At 44.8% G+C, this 17,255-nt stretch overlaps 1 protein-coding gene across 3 annotated transcripts in view; it reads right to left on the bottom strand.

Annotated features, from left to right (window-relative positions):
* The window catches only part of PIK3AP1 (phosphoinositide-3-kinase adaptor protein 1), a 113,480-nt gene that overhangs the window by 56,004 nt on the left and 40,221 nt on the right, over positions 1–17,255 (bottom strand). For all 3 annotated transcript variants that reach the window (XM_036111614.2, XM_078077309.1, XM_036111613.2), the window contains exons 3-4: positions 2,812–2,948; positions 250–394 (exon numbers count right to left, since the gene is read on the bottom strand). In XM_036111614.2, the coding sequence (XP_035967507.2) occupies positions 250–394; positions 2,812–2,948 (282 nt within the window). The remainder of the gene's footprint in view (positions 1–249; positions 395–2,811; positions 2,949–17,255) is intronic.

Raw genomic sequence — 17,255 nt, 5'->3', positions numbered from 1 at the left:
TGCCCCTCAAAAATTTTAATATGTTAACTTCATAAGGATAAAAAATTTTACAATATCCATTTTTTGCCCATTGCACATGTATGTTTCTGCAACTTCCTTTTCCTTTAAATAGAACATGCCAACCAGATCCAAATCTTGGCTGTCACTTTTCTCAGTTGCTGAATAAAGACAGGACAAGTAAAAGAAAGCAAGAGTGGGCCTCTTCCTGAACAGGATGCCTGATTTCCGGAGGTAGACGGGGCTACTTACTGGGGGCTTTCACGGAAACGGTGTATTCATTCTCCAGCTTGGCTTCCACCCTGACTGAGGGAGAATCCTCAGGGGAAAATTCTGCTTCTGTTGTCACCCTCTCATCCAACTTACATCTCACAATGACGTAGACAGTGGTTTCCACCTGGAACAGGAGACCAGTCAGTGTCCCCTCCCCGTCCTGGGTGCTCTATCAGGGTGCTGGGCAGAGGGTCTCCTGTCTCCCCGAGCCCCAGCTCTATCTGGTGAGGCTGTCCCAGAGCAGGGTGGGGTCTGCAGTCCAGCACTGGGCCTGTCTGCCATGGGTCCCAAAGAGACAAGTTACAAAGACTGAGAAGTGAACGTTTATAAACCTTTATAGCAATTTGATGGGAGTAATTTTATGTCTGTTGAATCTAATGTAATAATTTAAAATCCTGGGGCTTGTATTTCATCTTTTTATTTCATTTTTATAGCATTTCTTTTTTATTGCATTTTATAAAAGCATTGGTGCATGGCAGAATTGGGAATTTTGAAGAACAAAATAAAATGAGTCTTCACAGAGAGTTTGAGAAGCACTATTCTGACACGAGCCTGGCTACTCAATGGGAAGCCGGTGGACTGACAGCACTGCAAGTGGATTCGAAATGCAGAATCCCAGGCCCCTCCTGGACCCACTGAACCATCAAAGTCTGAATTTTACTGAGACCCCCGGGTGACTCACATGCACCTTACAATGTGAGAGGCGCCAGCCTAGAGAAGCCCTCTTGGGTTCCGCTTCTTACGCTGTTCTTGAAAGGGCACAAATACCTTATTGGAGGACTGATTTTCCCCAGGCATAGAACAATCTGAATAGCTATATCACCTTGCTTGAAGGTCTCCTGCCAGGCCCGCAACATGCAATGATCTTGTTTTACTGGGCTCATTAAATGGGGAATGGGCCTCTTAAGACTTGAACTGATAAGGACAGGCCCTCCAAAGAGCGGGACGTGGGGGGGCAGGGGGGGTGGAGATTTCCAGTCATTGCTAATCTCCAAATGTTCATCCTTAGATTCTACTATAAAGACCTCATAGTAGCCCTTCAGGACAAGGGCCACCATTTCACAACAGGTGAGGGAGAGGCTAGGTCCTGGCTTCCGAAGGCTGCTGAGGCTAAATGTGAATGTGTTTGTGGTTGTCCTGTCTCCGGCTGCAGGCCCAGCCCTGTCCCGCCTGCTTCTTCTCCCAGGCGGCATGGGGAGTCAGAGAATGAGTGTGTCCTCTCTGTTGACAGCAGGATCCAGCCCCAGCCTGGCCGCCCCAGGATCCAGAGACCTAGAGAAGCTGAATCCTGGAAGCCAGGACAAGAGAAAGAACGAAAGTCTGGAGAATCAGGGAGGTGTGTGAAGGGTGCCATTCTTCAGTTCCAAACACCCTCATCCACAGGTGCCCAGCAGCCAGTCTTAGGATGAGAGGAGTGCGGGGAAGACAGGAAGGCATATGGAGAGACTGGAAACTGAAATGCCCACAAAGCCCTGGCCAATGAGGAGGGGGCATGAAGTGGGCTGTGAAGAAAGAAAAGGGAGTGGTGGGAGCCGTGAACTAGGGGATACATGCTTCATCTAATGGGCTGCTGGGCCCGGCCACTCACCTAAGGCCTGGTATTCCCAGATCCTGATTCAAAGGAAGCTGGGAATCGATTTTCATACCTAATTTTTAAAAACACTGTGCAATCTAAACCCAACATGTCTATGAGCTCAATCTAGCCGCAGTCTGCAAAGCAGCAGTCTGCAATCCCCATGGAGGGAGTCCTTGCCCAATGCCTCGTGGCCTCAGGCTGCATGGAAAATCACTCACAGGTGCAAGGAGGCTAGTACTTCCCATTGCCAAGGCTCCCACGCCCTCTTGTCCCAAGGACACCACAGTGGCAAAGTTAGTAAAGGGCTCATATCCACAGGGAAGCATTCTGCTGCTCTGAACTAATATCACATATTTTTCATCAAGAAAGGAAAGATAATGAAAAACTACCAATTCTATGGTAGAATTCAAATGACAGTAGACCATCAATTGGGCCATCACATTCAAGTCACCTGTTAACATAGGTGCCACCCTGAAAATGTTAGTTACATTATGCTTTGGCTTTTATCTTATCCCTTTAGCAAACAATATTGGCAAGTTTTAGCCAGCAAGCTTCAAGGCATTCACTTGGGGTATTGGAGTGGTCAGGTGATGGAGAAGCAGGCTTTCAAAATGCCCCCCACCCCCATCTTCGTCCTCCCAGCCTCAGGCTGGCAGGAACAGACCCAGGCCTCTACCTTCAGGGTTGGCCTAAGTGTCTGGTAAGGCTCATACCTGCCACACGCTCTGCGTTTCTGATCTATGAACTTATAATGTCTCAGATGACACACACTTTCCTGAGCTCACCTCTCTCTTACTTAAAGGAGTGAGGTGTGCTCAAGGCCCAGGTACTGGGATTCCCAGGGCAGCTAATCTACAATGGAATCCCCAAGGGAAGGCTGAGATTACACTCCCTTTACTGCAACAAATACATCCATTAAAAAGGCCATATCCTGCCGCTGATTCACCAGCCCCACGAGTGCCTACCCCACAGCGAATACGGTCCGGCTGCACCACCATCAGGGTCCCAGGTGAAGTCTGCAGCGGCAGGTTCTGCTGCTTCAAGTAGGAAGGGACCTTCTCGTCCTCCGTCTCGGTGTCGGTGACTGAGTCACAGCCAGAATCTACAGAACAAAAGACATCACTGAATGGGAACACAAGGAAGGAGAACTGATGGGACGTTCCACCCCATGAAAGCCCCAAACATTACCAAAGAGGAAATGGCTTGGAATGTCAAATAAATACAAGCTGAAGGGAGTGACTCAGGAAATCATGAAAAACAACCTACTGGGAAAAAGTCAATTACCCGCTAGGCCAAAGGGTAGGGTGACAGCAAGAGGAAGACTGTGGAGAAGAAGGCCAAAAAGTCTGAAACAGGATGTTGCCCAAGGCTGGCAAGTCTAGTCTCAACCAGTGGGTTTCTGGAAGCTTTAGCTCCAGGCTTCCTGCACTGCTGGCTTTGGTGGCTTCGAAGAAACAAGGTCACTTCTCCTTAGGTGGGGTCAGGCATGGGCTGTCCACTTAAAGGTCATGTTTTGAACATCAAGTAAAACCTGTGCTGCCCAGGAAGCCATTATTCCTCAGGGTCATGGCTAGCCAATGGATCCTCTCTGGGGCAACAGCGAAATGCAATCTTTTTCAACAAACCTTGGATCAAGGTAACTGGGTTCCAGATTGGTACCCCAGCCAACACCTACACTGTGCACAGACTCAGAGCAGGTGAGGAGGGGTATGCAGATGTGTGGGGCATGGCACAGAATAAGATGATGCTGAGATGGTGTAAGTGGAACCTACCAGAGCTCTAAGGCAGGGGCTCTTAACCAGGGTTCATCAACTGATAGGCTGTGTGCAAGATTCTGTGTGTGTGTGTGTGTGTGTGTTTGCCTATACTTCTCTGGAGACAGTCCAAAGCTTTCATCAGATCCCCCAAGAGGAACAATATGGTTAAGAATGGTTAAGAGAAGAAAGGTTTATCTAGTCCCCTTCTTGGGCTTGCTCTTCTTCATTCCTAAACCACTTACAGAGCCAACCAAACAAGTCAGGCACTGAGCGGACATGAAGATGAATGAGACATCAATCCTGCCTTCTGAGAGCCCATAATCTAAAAGGGCAGGTCCAGTGAGAGGCAGGGGTTCTCTTGGCTGACTCCTACAGGCTGGCCTCCCAGGGAAGGAGGTGGCCACCAGCAGAGCTCACAGCACTCAGTCCTAGTAGAATGCCGGGGTGGTGCATCAGGCCATTGATGTGTCCCCCAGAAAGCTGCACCCATAGGCTTGCACACTAGATCTCAGGTCATACCAGGGGAGAGGCTGTGCTCCCAAGACCATGAAGGCTGAGGTGGTGGAGCTGGGCTAAGGGGGCAAGGCACCATCGTGTCCTATTGCTGTAACTGTGAGGCAAGGACCTCCAGGACCTGCTCAGGCTGGGGAGAGGACCAAGGCTTCCCAGAAATGCAGCTTACAAACCCCACAGCCTTGGACAATGGTCTCATCCTAGAGCCTGACATCTGTCCGCTGACAGATGCCTCCGCACGGCCCCAGACTGTGATGGGAAGGAGGCACACTCCTGCTGCTCTTCCCCTCTATGGGATTTCCCCCCATGACTCACTATTCCTGGCAGACGCCAGGACCTGGCAGACGCAGCCGGGTGTCTGACCTTGCTTGCACAACAGGAATCCCAGCAGAATTTAGTGCTAAGAGACAAGGCCAAGGACCCTGGGAGTTCCAAGGAGGGTTGATACTGGTTTTCACTAGGTATCAGAGCCATCAATCTGCTATAGCTCTCCTTTCCTTTCCAATCCTACTGACTCCTTTATCAGCGCTAATTATCCCCCTCAAAGGCTAACTGCAGTAGCCTCCCTGCCTCCCTGCTCTCCAGCCATGCTAACGGAGGCTGCCATTTTCTCTGCTGGATCTGCCCTTCCCTGTTGCCTTCTCTCCTTGATGGGTGACTCCTACAACAGCCAGGACCCATCCCCATGGACAGAGCCATACACACCACCCAAGCAACAACCACCCACCAAGGGAGCCTGTTTAGGAAAGAGCCAAAAAGATCAGTGATAATTAATATTCTTCTTCTGAATAATTATATCACATCAAGCTTTAATATTTTATTATTAGATGCCTGAACCATCCCATTTTTTCCATTTCTGAGGTTCTTCCTGGATAAGAAGATAACCTCATTCACTTAAAACACCCAATCAGTTACTTAAAACTGCAAGAAGTTCCCTGGAATTCCTCCAGAATTGTTCAGACCCTACCCTGAGCAGTCCAGTGCTAGGCATCAACTCTTGCCAATTCCCTGTTCTATTTTACAGGCATGAGCTCCTTGGGACAGACCCATTGTACAGTCGTCCATTGCTTCAAAAAAGAAAAACTCTTCATTTCTCCCAAATTACTGATCTATTATTAGTCAGCTGGCCAAAGAGTCAAAGCTCTAGAAAATATACTGAGGAAATAAAAGAGAGAATATAAATAAGCCAATGAGAAAGACATGATAATGACAGATATGGAGAAGAATTTTAGAAACATACTGACGTGAAAACTCTATGCTAAGAATTTTTAAAATTTCAATACAATTTTTATAGAAAAATATTAATTACCAAAATTGTCTCAAAACAAGTAGAAAATCTGACAAAATCAATAATCATGGAAAAAAAACTTCCTCAGTTTTCAAATAAAATTCAGAGTACAAGGCACATAACCCCTCTTCTTGCACTGAATTTTAAATTATAGTTGCAACAATGTTCTTCTTTATAATATCCAATTTCCTATCTAGGAAAATTCCATTTATATAGGTTTTATGCCTCTTACTAAAATTTAAAAAACAATAAAGTGTAGTCCTATTTTATATTACATTTATAAAAAATTAAACAGCAATTAAATACAATGGAGAACCCTAAACTCAAGCTTCATTCTCATAAAAACTTAATACGTGATAAAGAAAGCATTAAAAATCAGTATAGAATAAAGAAAATGGTTGGTGAGAAGAATGACTCAGCAGATGGTGCTGGAAAAAGTTACCTATTTGGTGGGGAGGATGAGGGACAGAGGAACTATTTAGATGCCTCCTAATTCTCATATACCCCAAAATAAAGCTTTGATGGATTACAGACTGAAGCAAAAAATAAAATAGATTTTAAAAATTAAGAAGATGAGGGGCGCCTGGGTGGCTCAGTCGGTTAGTCGGCTGCCTTTGGCTCAGGTCATGATCCCGGAGTCCTGGGATCAAGCCCCATGGGGCTCCCTGCTCAGTGGGGAATTCTCTTCTCCCTCTTCCTCTGTTCCTCCCCCTGCCCGTGCTCTCTCTCTCTCTCAAATAAATAAAATCTTTAAAAAAAATTAGAAAGGTTAAAATTTTATCATTGGTTTGGGAAAAGATTTGTTCATCATAAACAACTAAAGAAATACAATCTAGACAAGCAATAGGGTTGGTATGAATTTAAAACTTTAGTAAACAAAGTTTTAAAAACCTAAAATCTAAATTATATTGCTTTGGCAGCATTAGTCATAATAGTCAAGGGTGGAAACAACCCAAATATCCCTCAAGTAATGAATGGATAGACAAAGCATGGTATATTATTCAGTCATAAAAAGGAATAAAATATTGAACATTGAAAACACAATGCTGAGGGACGTCTGGGTGGCTCAGTCGGTTAAGCATCTGTCTTTGGCTCAGGTCATGATCCCAGGATCCTGGGATTGAGTCCCATATCAGGCTCCTTGCTCAGCAGGGATCCTGCTTCTCCCTCTGCCTGCCACTGCCCCTGCTTGCGCTCTCTTTCTCTCTCTCTCTCCCTCTCTCTAGCAAATAAATAAATAAAATCATTTAAAAAAAAGAAAGAAAGAAAAAAGGAAAACATGATGCTGAGTGAAAGAAGCCAGCCACAACAGACCACATACTGTGTGATTCCAAATATATGATATGTCCACAGGAAGCAAATCTATAGAGACAAAAACTAGATTAGTGGTTGCCTAGGGCTGGGGGGCTTGGTGAGAGAGTTGGGCTTGGGGGATGATAGCTAAAGGGTATGCAGTTTCCTTTTTGAGGATATGAAAATATTCTAGAATTAATTATGGTGATAGCTGCACAAGTCTGTGAATATTCAAAAAAATCCACTGAATTGTACACTTTAAATGGGTAACTTGTTTGATGGAATGAGCACTGGGTGTGATATGCAACTGATGAATCACTGAATTCTACCTCTGAAACTATTAACACACTATATGGTAATTAATAGAATTTAAATAAAATTTTGAAAAAATGGGTAACTTGTATGTTATGTGAATTATACCTCAATACAGTTGTTAACAAAAAATCCAATGGCAAATCACAAACTGGTTTAAAATTTGAAATAAACATGCCAAGGGGCTAATCTCCTTAATAAATGAAGAGATCATAGAAATCTCTTTAAAAACACCCAATAAGTAGATAATTCACAAAGGAAGAAATACAAATTACCTCCCCATCTAAAAAAAGAAAAAAAATCATTCATTATCACTGATTATCATGGAAATGCAAATAAAAATAACATATTACTCTTCTACCTTTTCAAATTAGGAAATGTTTGAAGGTGAGGGAAGACAGATACTTACTCTCATTTGATGCTGAGGGAAGTATAAACTGGTAAGACCTTTACCTAAGAAAGGTATATGTCTATATACAGAGAAAGAGAAAGCCTTTAAAATGTTTATATCCTTTGGCATATAATTCCACTAAAAATTTCTCTTAAGTAGGAAAATAAATGTTCAAAATGTAGACAAAGATAATGAACCAAGATGTCTGCTAAATCATTCTTTGCATTGGTGAAAAGTGGAAAACAACTTCACTGTCTGATGAAAGAATATTTAAAAATATTATTTTGGGGACATCTGGGTGGCTCAGTCAGTCAAGCATCTGCCTTTGGCTCAGGTCATGATCCCAGAGTCCTGGGATCAAGTCCCGCATCGGGCTTCTTGCTCTGCATGGAATCTGCTTCTCACTCTGCCTGCCCCTCCCCCTGCTTATACTCTCTCTCTCTGACAAATAAATAAAATCTTCTTTTTTTAAATATTATTTTCAAAGAGTTTCAAGTAGAAGCTATGACATTATGTTAAGCAACAAAGCAGGATATAAAACCATATATCTTACAGTGTAGGGTATAACTATATAAAGAGAAATGCATTGAAAAGGTCAGAACAAAATCTGTGCTTGGCCCTCCTTCTTCCCTCCCTCTTTTCTTCCTTCCTTTCTACCTTCCAGCCTTTCTCCAGAGTTTATACAAGGAGAAAGCACTTGGATAATGGGGGTTGGGTAAAGAGAAAGCAGCCACTGAATCTTGTGGTGAATCGTGTCACTAGCTTGGCACAAATGAGATTGACCCTAATAGTGCAGCACTTGGCAGATATTCCCCAGCATTCAGATGGGCCATATAAACAGTTCCTTCCAGTAGGTCTATTCATTCAGTCACCTGAAATGAATTCACTCCCGGCAGCTAATTCATTTCAGGAAGTCAGGCAGGATGCCATTCATTCTGAGGCTGATTCTGGAGTCTGACTGACAACACCACCATTTACCCACAGCTGCCTCTTCCAGGGCCCGCTACAGACTGGGCTGGGGGCCCCCGCCCACTTCAGCACACCCAAGGTTTCCTTGAAGGAAATTCTAACCCAGGCGTAAGCACCACTGAAACCCACCTGACAGAGATGGCACCAAGCTTGGCCACTTAAGGATGCAGATCCCTTGTGGCCCTCCCCACCTTGAAGATAAGGTGCTGTCCTGGGACTCAAATAAGAAATGTTTGAGTGAAGGCACTCTGAAAACCCTGAGGATCCCCCCAATGTAAAATATTATTAAGACACCAATACTATCCTCACTGTTTTAACATTGAACAACATTCTCTCAGCTTTTATGAGGTCCACAGGAACTCTGGAGAAATTCTAGACAAAGACTTCCTTGGTGCATCTGGCTCCCCAAAGTCTCTTCTATAAAGGACCCATATGGCAAATACTCCTTGGATTCAGAGGCAGGAAATTTGTCTCTTCAGAGAACTTGCCTGTTTTCTCCCATTAGACCAGAACAGGCTAACGTGGGATGTTTCACTTTTTGCCCTTGCTGCCAGATAATTGACTGACAGTTTTGGTTCTTAACTCCTGTTGCACTCTCATCCAGGACCTTGGTCTTGCCTATCTGTCTTTTTTAATATTGTGTTTCATTTTGGAGGCTGCTCCAAATACTCTGGGGATTTGGGCCAGATGTGAATCCACGTCTTTCAAACTGGCATCTCCCAAAAGGCCTCGGATATAGTCCTTATGAGAATTTGTGCCCAGGCCTTTCATTTAGATGACAGTGCTTCTAAAATAAGATGCAAAGACATTCTAGATTATCAGGATGACCATGCTATAACTGGTCCTGCCACAGGACTGTGGCGCCTGCGTGTGCACGTGTGCACGTGTGCGTGTGGGTGAGTGTGTCTGCAGCTAGGGGGTGCAACGCTGGATGTCAGGGGCCAATGAGGAAAGAAGAGAGGGGGCAGGGCGATATGTAAAGGAGGCGTCTGAGCCCCATGAACACCAGAAGGTTTCCCTGTATACCACTTCATACAGAGAAATGCGGTGGGAGATCCAAGTGCCAATGTAACACAGGGGAGCTGCCACAAGCCCCCTCAGTGGAATGAGCGAGCACCTGAGCCTCGTGCCATGCTCATGGTGCTGCTGCAATAAACCAGCATCATCTGGCAAAATGAGCCTGTCCGTGTGCCTTTCCTTTATTTCATACCTATACTCGTATCTTGCTCATGTTTTGCTTTCAGAGTTGGGAAAGAACACCAAACATAAGGAGATGAGTATGTGTATACATATTTAAAAACATCAGAATAATCTGTCAACACTAAAGGTTCATAATTTTCTCCTTTACGAGGGAGTCTCCATACTGTCTGGGCCGACAAACTCTGTGAATTGTGACTGGAACGCGTGAGTGCGCACGCGCACGGCCACCACGCCCCACGGAGCAGCTCCGGCTCCGGAGCGTGTTGGTGACGGGCCCCTCCCTACTAATAATAACAAGAGAAGTTACCCTTTATTGAACATTGTGGTGACTGCTTGATAGTCTTAATCTCATTTAATACGACAACACTGAGAGATAGGAATCAATATCTTATTGTCTCCGTACAGAGGGAAACCCTGCGCCTGAAGGACGGAAGCAGCGAGCAAGCGGGAATTCGGCCCCGGGGGTCCGTGCCCTGCCTGGTTTGAGGACGGGTGGAGGGCAGGAAGCAGCTCTCACTTGCTGTTCCTGGTGTGGGGCTGTGGCTGCAGGGCAGGAGACACCATGCAGGCTTTCGCTCACCGATGCCTGGTGGTGCTGCCTTGTTCTGAGCCATGACGCTTGGTCTTGGGTTAGATGTGCTGCGACCTGCCACCGGGGCCAAGAGGCACATGCCAAGGATGGGGTTTAAGTCAAGAGACACTGAACACCAACGGAACCAGCCAGGGTCTTGTGAGCTCAAGCGGCCTTGACCCAAGGCTGCATTCTCTTCCTTTCCAGTCAAGTTTTCAGATCATTAAGTTTGCTCTTCTTCCTGTGCATCATCTGGCATTCAGTCAGGACCACGGCTTTTTGATAGCCTGCAGGATGGCCAGAGAATGGTGTTTGCTGATCTTGGAGAGTTTTTTCAGAATATACAAGCTAACTTCTCTTGTAAGGTAATGCTAAGCTCTGAGAAAACTATAAATGAGGATCATTCATTAAAACAACCACGTTTGTTGAGCATTTACTATATGCCAGGAACCAGGCAAAACCCTTAACATTTATGATTCCATTTTATCACAACTGAGGGATTGATATGATTCTGCCCATTTCACAGATGAGAAAACTGGGGCACAGAAATTTAAGTAAGTTGTCCAAATCACATAGGTGCTTCCTGTATGAAAATATAACCCCCAAATCCATGCTCTCGTGCACTCTAGTAGTGTTTTCCACACTGTGAACCATGTAACCTGCTGTATAGATGATTCCAAAGTGTACAGCAAATATTCAGTAACACTGAACCACATGGTAGAAAGCAATCGCCTTTCAATTTTTCCAACCCCACTTACATCGAGAAGAAGGCTAGGTATGGTTAAGAGGATGCCTTGAATATCTTTCACATGCTTTTCTTTTTCTCCCGTGGTACTATGGTGAGGACAAGTCCTCAAGCCCTCAGTCTTCTTTCTGTAGGCATGAGTATCCAGTAGAACTTACCGGCATTTACTATATACCACTGTTTATAGTACTTAATACCACTCATAAAACCTAATACCACTGTTTGATTTTTTTACTATCTTTATTTTTAAAGTTACCTTCTTTTTATATTAAGAGATAACCGGTTTTTCCACGATAGTGGCATAGTTTCCTTTTAAAATAAATTTACTTAAGTAAAAAACGATGAAATGACTTAAAGAAAATATTGTTGCTGGTACAATGGACATCGACTGTGGTGACAGCTGTGCCACACTGTGAATGTCATTAATGTCACTGAACTGTATCCTTACAATTGGTTAAAATGACAAATATTAGGTTATATATATGTTGCCACATTAAAAAAATTGGTAATTTAACATACAAAAAAAAAAAAACATTGAATTTTACACTTTAAATAGGTGAACTGGGGGCGCCTGGGTGGCTCAGTCATTAAGCGTCTGCCTTCGGCTCAGGTCATGATCCCCGGGTCCTGGGATCGAGCCCCGCATCGGGCTCCCTGCTCGGCGGGAAGCCTGCTTCTCCCTCTCGCACTCCCCCTGCTTGTGTTCCCTCTCTTGCTGTGTCTCTCTCTGTCAAATAAATAAAATCTTTAAAAAATAATAATAATAAATAAATAAATAAATAGGTGAATTGTATGGCATATGAATTATATCTCAATAAAACTGTTAAAAATATAAATAAATAAATAAATCTGTTGAAAAAGATAAACCAAAAACCATGTTGATGATTCTCAAATGACCAAAGTTTGAGTAAAGCTGAATTATGCTATATTGTTTCCATTATGTTAAGCTAAATTTATTGGTGATTTTTAAAGTAAGGTAAAGTGAAGGGAGGAAGGGAGGAAGAAGGCCTGTAGCATAAACATGTTGAATTATTTTCTTCAAGTTTTAGATGAAAAGGAAAAAGAAAGTGAACAAAGAAAGAAATTAAGGAGACACATTTTAGCAGAGAATGAAGAACTTTCCACCAATCTAGCCCCAAATGGAATGAAACAGAAACGATCATTGGGGCCAGTCCAGCTAGGGTCATTGGGGGATGTATATCCATGGGCTGGAATGAAACAGGAGAAGATCATCAATTGTGTCCAAGATTTCCAGTGCAGCTGATAAAACAAAGAGTGAAGAAGAGTCAAAGATTTCTTAGAAGAATACAGAAATGAAGAGCCAAGCAACCTAGGTGGCAGGGTCCGTGAAAGAAAGGGGCCATGTTCCCTCTGCATTTGCATCTCGGGTCAGGGACCCAAATTTAACCATCACACGGATGAGGCAGGAATACAGAGAGTTGCCTGAAGTCTGGAGAAACTTCTAGTGGCTTTCCCACTCAGGATGAAACTTCTCACGTATTATGATTCTCACCCATCCTACCAAAGCCACCATGATGAAACTATAAGACAAGATATCTGAAAGCTGGATATAGAATGATCTGAAGCCCCAGCTTCCAAATCACCTAGCAAGTATCTACTGAATCTGTCTGACACGGGACCCACTGAGGAGTCACAAGAGTGTGTCCTCTATAGTCTTGGCCTTAAGAAGCTTACAGCTGATGGGGTGCCTGGGTGGCTCAGTCGGTTAAGTACCTGCCTTTGATTCAGGTCATGATCCCAGGGTCCTGGGATCCAGCCCCGTGTCAGGCTCCCTGCTCGGTGGGGAATCTGCTTCTCCCTCTCCCTCTGCTGCTCCCCGCCCCATCCCACTCCTGCTCATGCTCTCTCTCGTTTGTCTCAAATAAATAAAATCTTAAAAAAAAAAAAGAAGAAGAAGAAGAAGCTCACAGCTGAACTGGAAAGAGGAGGCTCCTCGTGGAAAACCTAGGAGAACTACGGAATCCCTTACCAGCAAGCACCTGTGTGGTGAGACCGTAACTAGACCTCAATGAAGTAAGTTAAGTTTCCAAGTGTTTAAAAAGTGCTGGCACAGGAAAAATAGAACAGAAGTTCAGAAAGTTGAGAAAAACTTCCTGAAGGATGAAGAAGGCAAATTAACTTACTTTAATTGAGTCAAATAGCATTTGGATGCTGAGATTACCCTTCAGTGAAAAAGGTACATTTCCATTTAAATTAATAAAATAAATCATAACTCATTCCTTTATTCCTTCAACATACATTCATTGCCTACGCACGAATTACAAATATTCAAAGCCTATCCTAGGACCCCCAAGAAACGCAGGGGTGAGAGCATTTCTGGCCTCCCTGACATCCGGGGGGACCACATAGGCAAGAAACACAGGAAAGCTTCTCTCAACTTCCAGAGACAAATGAGAACAGGAATAACTTCAAAAAAAAATTACGAGGGATAAGCAGGAATTTATAAATCAAATGCAGTTTATGGCCACCAGAGGATCAAAGTAGGAAGGATGTCCCCAAAGAAATGGCAAGGAAGGCCTTGAAAGGCACAGAAAGGCTGACATGGTGGTCAGAATGACTTTCCTGGCAGAGGTAAGGGCATGATCAAAGGCACAAATACTTGACAGCAAATGATGTGTTTGAGCTACAGGAAGCAATGTGGGGGCACCTTGTATACAGGGTGAGAGGGGAAAGGGAACCTGAGGGTCAGAGAGGACCCTGAATGCCATTCAGTGACTTTAGTTGTATATCAAAGACCTGTCAGCAAACACTATTCACGAGAAAAGGAAAGTCTATAAAATATAGACTGAAAATATAGCTTCGTTTTTCTAAAAGTGGAAGAACTTCGCTTGTTTTCTGAAATAATTCCAGAGACACAAGCAGAATATGTCAGCTCTTTTGTAAATCTTAGTCAGAATCGAGAAGGGGAGTGGCTGACCACCCATCACACCCTGAGCAAACAGCGCCTCCAAATATATAACAATATAAACCCGTGGCTAACAAACTGTTACCAAGCCAACATCCTGCTCTGCTTTCATGAGCAAATGAGATGCTATAATTAACCTGCTGTCTGAAAGTATACCACAAGCATGGTTCACAAAATGCTTAAAAAAATGATTCTTAAGTAGACTAAACATTTCTCCTACCATGTATCTTGTTTCTAAGCTATTAGCTTAGAAAATCAGTGTCATGGTTATTATTTTGTCCTTCGAAAGCACAAAGGGAGACCTCAGGCCTGGCCTCATCCCCAAACTCCAAATGTGTGGATCCAAATGAAGGAGCTTTTGCTCTCCCTGCAAGAGCATGTGGGTTCTGGGGTGAGGTGAGAGGATTGCGATGGTGGGACTCAGGTTTTGAGTTTCAGTACCCCCCCCACCCCCCGCTTCCTGGCAAACATCAAGACTGCTTATTCATTTTAGTCATCACCCATGGGTCTTTCTCTCCCCTTGTTTACCCACCTTGGTTAATGGGTACTGAATTTCCTGTCCGATGAACCCCTTTCACTTAAAAAGCTCCCAACACAGTGACAAGTATACCCAAGCCACAAGTCACCAACTCCCGGCAAAGTCACACAGTCGTCAGTCAGAATGATGGTAGGAGAGTCAGAGGAATGCCTTACCCACTGCATATCTTACTGGCATTAAAGTCGGGCGGGGGGGGGGGGGGAAGTAGGATTATTTAGTGGTGTTAGTGTGAGTTCATTAAGGTGACATCAATCATTATCCTTGTCACCTTCATCACCATCACCATCCTCATGATGCCGAAAAGGTAAGGAGAGTCCTGCGGGCATATCCCCAACTCAGACTTTAGATAAACCCATGGCAGCCACTCTGCCTCCCTGGAAACAAGGAGAAAGGAATAGAAAGGAGGAGCAGGAACGAGTCCACTCCTCCCGCAAGCCCAGGCTGACTGCCTGAGGTAGTCGGTGTTGCTGAGTTTCCCAACACTCGCCAGCTCACCTGTCACATCCAACCTGCTTTGCCATCCAGGTGGTCTGTGCTAGCTGCAGATTCCTGAGGCTGCCCGGTTTCATTACACGTCAGTGGATCTGTAGCGCTAGGTAGAGTGTTCTGGATCAGGACTGTACTGTACATCAACACCAGTCTTTTCCACCAACTCACAAAGACAAGGAATCCTTTTTCCTTCCTTCACCAGGTAATTCCTCTGGCCCTCCTCCAGGTACTTGAAGTTCAGGACAAGGGAGCTGGGCAGGAGGAGAGGAGACCTCAGGTCTCTGAGATCTCTATCTAACCCCCACCCAGTGGCTCTAAGTGAACCATTCAGAGTGTTAGTTTTGTTTTGCTTTAAAGCAAAAGATGACGGCTCTTCCCTGCCCCTCCCCAACAGCACCCTACCTGCTCTTCAGCTAGAATAAAAATAGCCCCACAGCTGAGGCTGCCATGACAACCAAAGAGACCTTGACAACAGCACTCGTGACCCCCAGCCTTGCTGGGCCTCTCCAGCCCCCTTCCAAGTTCAACCTCCAGGAAACTTCCCTGAGTACACCAGCCAAACTGCTCCATTCTCATCCAAGAAGCCAGGGCTTATTTGGAGTTTTCACACCAAATAAGTGTCTCAGAAGGGTTTAATTTGTTCTCATTTCTTCCTTTCAGTGGCCTCAGGTACCTGTGACCAATGTGACTATCTCCCACTTTGCAGATAGCAAACGGAATGCACGAGGACGTGAACTGACTCGTCCTCGGTCACCAGCAGCGGGTTTAATGGTAGAACCACATTTAGAACTCAAGGCTCCCATCTCCTAACCAGTTCCCTGGCTGAAGGAAAGGCTGATCTCAAGAAAGAGGACCCCGTGGAGAAATAATTCCTCTGGGTGAGCTGCTTCCTGGCCACAGACAGAAGTTCTCTCAAGCAGTCTCTGACATAAATCTGGGAAGGGTTGCAGCCACGTCAACCCTGGACCCAGCATCTCTGCGGATGCTCCCAGCACAGCTTTCATGGGCCAAGTTTATCAAGACCCTTAAGAAGCACTGGTCCATACCTGCGTTCCAAAAGCCACCGCTGCGGAGAAGGGTCTGCACTAGGACTCGCAGGGCTGGAGGCCTGCGGGCCCCTGTTTCATCGTTCAGGAAACCCCAGTGCTGCTAACTAAGCAGGAGGTACCACAGCCCCCGTGAAGATTTCCTCTTTCTTCATCTCTTTCCGATACTTATAAATGTGCTTCCTCTCTCTATGTAAATTTCGTCCAAATGGCAGGACACAGGCTTGTAATGAGGCCATTAATAACTACTCTTTAAACAGCCTCTTCTGAGTTTCCTGGTTCAGGAATCAATTCTAATCTAAACAGACATTGATGTCTGGATTTACTGGTGTGAGGATAGACAAATGGGCTCTGTCTGGGGCAGGCCACAAAAATGCAGTTTATTTTCACCCAGCCAAGAGCTGAGAGGCCAAAGGTAACTTTTTTTTTTTTTTTTTTTTAAATTTGAGAAAGAGAGGGAGAGAGAGAGCATGAGCAGGGCAGTGGGGGGGGGGGGCGAGGCAGAGGGAGAAGCAGGCTCCCCGCTGAGCAGGGAGTGGACTTCGGGCCAGATCCCAGGACCCTGAGACCATGACCAGAGCTGAAGGCAGATGCTTAACAGACTGAGCCACCCAGGCGCCCCTTGATAATAGAAATGAGCTTAGGAAATTGTGACGAAAACTCCTTTTGCTTTTCCTCTCTACCACTTTGCTGTCACACTTACAAGAAAGGCTGAGGTGAGGTTTACTTTTCCCACTGCTGCTGCCCGTTAGCATTCTACCCAGCTAGAACTACAAAATTGGACTGGTCAGTTTCACTTTCCATTTTTAGGAAGCGCAACTTTCCCTCCTCAACCTGAAACGCTGCATCTGGACTCACAGCATGGTCAAGTTGGGGTGGGGGCATGCTTCTCCCCAGTGATCGCCTTTAAAAAAAAACAAAACAATAAGATGGCACTCCAAATTGCTTAAATAATTATGGGGCAAAATAGAAACTCCTTTAACCCAGGGGCTGCTGATTGCCTCCCACCCTAGCAATTAAAACCTGTGCCACTAAAGGCAAGGCTCTTAGATATTATATCCTATTTTCTAGCAACATAAATGCAGATGTTGGTGGGGTTCGGGAAGAATGCAGTCAGTAAAACCACAGGGGCCTAGATTCAAGTCCCACTGCTACCACTGACTGGGTAATCATGACTTTTCTAAGCTTCAATTTCCTCTCCTTTAAAATGAGCATATTCATACCTGCCTGGTCTGCTGCACAGGCTCGTTGGGATTAAGTGACAAACGCAGAAGCCCTTGGAAAACTGAAAAGTGCCAGATGAAGTTAAGTATTTATTATTCTTGTTATTACTCATTTGCTGAATGAGAGTTCTACAAAATGAGTGCTTAT

The sequence above is a fragment of the Halichoerus grypus genome, chromosome 7, assembly GCF_964656455.1.
Source record: "Halichoerus grypus chromosome 7, mHalGry1.hap1.1, whole genome shotgun sequence".
Taxonomy (NCBI): Eukaryota; Metazoa; Chordata; class Mammalia; order Carnivora; family Phocidae; genus Halichoerus; species Halichoerus grypus.
This window is presented reverse-complemented; position numbering and strand designations above follow the sequence as displayed.